A 5,000-nucleotide genomic window follows, 5' to 3' on the forward strand; every position below is an offset into this window, starting at 1 on the left:
GTAGAAATTATCTTACGTATTTAAATATTATGCTCCTGTAATTGTCATAAAGAAAAGGGAAACACAAGGGAAAAACATTTCAGCAGAAATAGGAAACAACATTTGCTTCGCTCAAACTGCTGTTAACGAATGAGTTCTGGATGTACCGTTAGTACTTCACAGTAAATGAGAGAAATTGAATAAATACTAAATTGAATTTATTCAGTCATCATGTAATTGCATCTACTCCTTCATTTGTCCTCTAGGCGTTATTTAAACAATATCATAAATTGTGAGCTTGGATACCAACCTTTATAACTTGGTTGGTGAAAAATATGTCTACTAACCTGAAAGGTTTGTAATCCAAGAAATTAAATTTGAGCCCTGAAAAGTTTACACTAATCCTGGATCAAGTTAACCAGCTTTTGAACAACCGGTACCAGGGTTCTCTAACCTTGTTAAGGTTTCAAAGAGGTATTTGATGTACATATGCCACCTTTACCTCATAGACTGAGATGAGGGGGTGGTCATTATTCTGTGTGTAGGTTAAATCAATAGAACCCCTATAAGAATCGTTTGATTCATGTATTCATCAGTTCTTGTTGCAAGGAGATTCTAATGTTTAAAATTCTGCATTTCAGGCTGGGCAAAATGTGAAAAGGTTACGAAGTGAGGTATGAACTTGTCTCTTTGTTGTATCTACTCTCAAGGTTTGTTGTCCATAGCCTGAGTTGCCAAGATCTGTATGGTTTTTTTAAATATAGTTCTTGTTTACCTAGTTATCATTTATGAAGTTTTCTTGTACTAATGTAGGAGCACAAATGGTGTGAAATAATCAGGAAATCATGAAGTTCTATCCTCATAGACTTTTTATGCTAAGAATTATATGCAATCTTTTTGTACAGATAAGAAGGTGCTTTTTTAGAACTTGCTGTCCAATTCTTATGGATGTACTCTTTTCCATCAGTGTTCCAGGATGTTTCTTGAGTAATAGAATTTTAGCCAAAATGTGCACATTTTTCCCCATGTTCAGGTGTTTTTAGCTAATAACTCGTTGCTTTCCCTTGTAGTTTATCCAGCTAACCAAGAACCTTTGTAATTGTCAGATGTTTTTATCTACCACTTGGAATGTAGAATATCCCTGCTAAGTTGTTGTTTTTGTCTTGTTATTCTTCCCTGTTTTCTCCCTTCCCATGTTCCCGTTCCCAATTGCCCAACTGCCTGTCCGTCTGCCTCACAACCTGACTGCCCCGTGTCACTGGTCCCTGTCCTGAAACTACCCAAGTACAAAGCTGTGGTGAATATCCCGGATACCCAGACCCCTGAGCGGTATGTCCCATGGAACGCTTTAAATGTGTGTCTGGCATCCTGTATACACTGTGCATGCTCTTGCAGTGTATGATTATTTTTAAATTAAATAAGGGGGGTTTGTTATGATAACATCAATTTGGGAATGATTGTTAACTGCAAACTGGAAAATTGTTTTACTCAAAACTTCACTTCAGTTGGAAGAGGCTTTCTAAGGTAGTTTCCAAAATTTAAGTTATTAACAAGGTGCAAATAATTTTCAGTTCAATTTTGATGACTAGGAAATGTCTTTGTCATGTTTTAACATGTTATTGACATATATAGATGTGCATAACAAATTTAATTAAACTGCAATTGTCAAATTTTAAGGCACAGAATGGCTGCACTATATAGGACCTCGCCATTTTCCTTGTTTACATGTATTCAAAATCTTCGATTACATTTTGTTAAATTGCTGGCAATAGCTTGAAATTGTGAAAATAATTTTGAAGTTCTTATACAAGATCAAATTAATTTTGTCTTAAAATAGTTGTGTTTGAACAGACATGGCAAAACATCGATTCCAGTGTAGTAACAGGGATTTTAACTTCTTTATTTTCAGTGTTTTAACAATAACTGCTGCTTATGAAGATGCAATGCTGATTTTTTCTGAGTGCTTGCCAAAGATTGGTGATGTAGGTGCAACTCTTGCTAATATTATATTCAGTGATGGACTTTCTCTTTTTACATTGTCTAGGCTTCGATGCTTTGAACTGTATTGAAAGCCATGGTAACCCATTTCTATTGCATTTTAGCGCCAACCTTCAGATAGAAATGGGAAAGAAATTCAAATGCTTGTACAGCGCAGCCAAGTGGGAAGTGTTATCGGAAGGGGAGGTTATAAAATCAAGGAGACAAGAGAGGTGCGATGAACTCATGGGTGATATGTTTCATTTAACTGACTTTGAATTGAATGTCCATGTGATATTTTATAGTACTTATTGTTATCAACAAACAAGTCTTGACTTCTTCTTTTTTTTCTTTTTAGAAAACTGGAGCACAGATAAAGGTAGATGTCTATTCAATGTCTTTTACAGTGACATGACTTGACTAAAATTGATAACTGCAATGTTTTTATTGACTGAAGGTAATAGTTTTAATTTTCTTGACTTTCTTCAGGTCTTTGCTGATTGCTTACCAGACTCGTCAGAAAGAGTTGTTTCCATCTCTGGTAAATTTCATCTGAATGCTTTTTTACCACAAACGAAATTCCCGACAACATTAACTGTGTTTCAGATAACCAACACTTGTGAATAATATTTTTGTTATATATTTCTTTCAGGATCAGATGAAGTCATTATGGCTTGTATTAGAACTGTTGTTGACACATTAGATGAGGTATGTACAAAGCTTCATTGAAATTTACCTCATTTTTGGATGGAAGTATCATGAAATGAAAGAACAAGAATAATTATTATATACTGATTTTTGAAACTAAGGGGCATCTATCAAAGTTAATCTATTAAAAAGTGAAACACTTTTAATTGATGGATATTGCTTTTTTCCCTGACAGACTCCTCTAAAGGGTCAGGTTTCCTTGTATGATCCAGCACGCAGTAACTGGGATTATGGAGGTGGTTATGGACCTGGTGGGGGTGGACGAGGAGGAGGAGGAGGAGGAGGAGGAGGAAGAAGAGGTGGTGGCAGAGATGGAGGTGGGCGCAGAGATGGAGGTGGGCGCAGAGGTGGACGAGGTGGCAGAGGTGGTGGTTTCGGTGGTGGAGGGGATATGGGGTTTGGAGGTGGAAACTTCAATCAGGATTTCGTAAGTTTTGGCTTCTATCACTTCTGATAACACTAGAGTTGAAAACAAATGACATGATTTTTGAACCCATGGACATCACTTTAATTTGCTTTCTCATTACCTTCACTTCTATTATTTACAGTGAAACTGATTGTTCATTTGCGTGCTACTTCACAATATTGTCATGCAACATTGCGTTTTTGACTGGCACTTTGCTCTAAGCAAGTTGAAGTCCAATGGTATGCCTGGAACTGTAATTACTTTGTACACCTTCTGTGTAGTCGTTCTGGAATTGACAACTTTAATATTTTGGAAGGCCCTTCAAAACTGATTTTGAGAAGATTAATTTGTTTGAAGAAAGTTTATGTGGGAAATCCGGTATTGGCGAACAGAGATGTTCTTGTATTAAATGGGCTTCGCCACGGACTGACAGAGTTTTCATGGAAAACCAGTTTCACTTTATGCTGAGAAATCTTGGTGTTGAATTGATATTTCAATCCCCTTACAGTCCTGAATTAAATTCTTGTGAGTTTTGCTTTAGGTCCATGAAGGCATAATTATTTGAGACAACATGAACAGTTTTCAATAATTATAAACTTCACAGAACTTAAGATACTTCTGTGGCAAGGTTTGCTAGCAATACATTGTAGATTTGTTACTTAAAATTGCTTTTTGCATAGCCTTGTGAATCCCACCAAATGTAGTTATTATGCAAACTGCCAATACAATTAGATCTGCCAAGTCAATTAGATCTTGTAGATATATGGAGAGTTAAAAACCCACAAACTAAAAGTTTTACCTGGAGTCAACAATTTCCGCCGATATTTTGTCGCCTGGATTATTGGTTGATCTCTAACAATTTACACGACTGGGTCAAAGCCACAAATATAATCCCCGCCATCAGAACTGACCATTCTGCTATCTATTTAGAATTTGGGAACGTGGACAAAGAGGCTAAGGGTCCTGGGTTCTGGAAGATGAACACCTCCATATTGGAGGATGATGAGTACATTGATGACCTTACAAAAATGGTACCAATTTGGATCACGGAAGGCCGAAAAGAACTTTCAGACCACCGTAACATTTGGGACTGGATAAAATATAACATAAGAGCTCATGCTATAAAATATTCCAAAAAGAAGGCAAAGGAGAGAAACGAAAGAGGATCAAAACTTGAAAAAGAATATACTGAAGCGAAACAGGTTTTCGAAACGAACCCCAATGATTCGAATGGCGACAATTTAAATGCGGCTAAGGATAAGCTCGAATCATTTTATGATGAAAAAGTCAACGGAATAATAATCCGTGCCCGAGCACGATGGCATGAACACGGCAAGAAAAGTACCAAATACTTCCTAAACTTAGAAAAAAGAAATCATGTAAAAAAGCATATAAGGAAACTAGTAATAAGCGGCGTCGTAAAGACAGATCCCTATGACATTCTTCAAGAACAAAAACGTTTTTATCGAGAGTTATACAAAAGTTCAAATAGTGATGCGGAAAACCGTCAGAACATTGTAAAGTTTCTAGAGAATTTGAATATACCTCAATTAACTGAAGAACAAAAGTTGACCTGCGAAGACAAAATTTCAGCTGAGGAATGTTACAATATCCTCGAAAGCTTTCAAACCAACAAAACTCCTGGGAATGACGGAATTCCTATAGAATTCTACAAAGTGTTCTGGCCTTTAATAAGCGATCCTTTTCTTAAATGCGTGAACGAAAGCTTTGAAAAAGGTGAAATGTCTTGTTCTCAAAAACAAGCGGTAATTACTCTAATAGAAAAAAAAGGAAAAGATCGTTCATATATTGAGAACTGGCGTCCAATCTCTCTCGTAAACGTTGACACAAAAATTATGTCTAAAGTGATCGCCATTAGAATTAAAAATGTTCTTCCAAACATTATACACCACAACCAAACTGGATACGT

The 5,000-nt window shown here is 36.4% G+C and overlaps 1 protein-coding gene across 1 annotated transcript in view; it reads left to right on the forward strand.

Annotated features, from left to right (window-relative positions):
* LOC137991999 (heterogeneous nuclear ribonucleoprotein K-like) overlaps positions 1-5,000 on the forward strand; it is a 13,538-nt gene that overhangs the window by 3,269 nt on the left and 5,269 nt on the right. The window contains exons 5-12 of the mRNA XM_068837028.1: positions 621-653; positions 1,265-1,308; positions 1,889-1,961; positions 2,082-2,189; positions 2,315-2,335; positions 2,446-2,497; positions 2,609-2,664; positions 2,840-3,091. Coding sequence (XP_068693129.1) covers positions 621-653; positions 1,265-1,308; positions 1,889-1,961; positions 2,082-2,189; positions 2,315-2,335; positions 2,446-2,497; positions 2,609-2,664; positions 2,840-3,091 — 639 coding nt within the window. The remainder of the gene's footprint in view (positions 1-620; positions 654-1,264; positions 1,309-1,888; positions 1,962-2,081; positions 2,190-2,314; positions 2,336-2,445; positions 2,498-2,608; positions 2,665-2,839; positions 3,092-5,000) is intronic.

This window comes from Montipora foliosa, chromosome 2 (assembly GCF_036669935.1).
Source record: "Montipora foliosa isolate CH-2021 chromosome 2, ASM3666993v2, whole genome shotgun sequence".
Lineage (NCBI taxonomy): Eukaryota > Metazoa > Cnidaria > Anthozoa > Scleractinia > Acroporidae > Montipora > Montipora foliosa.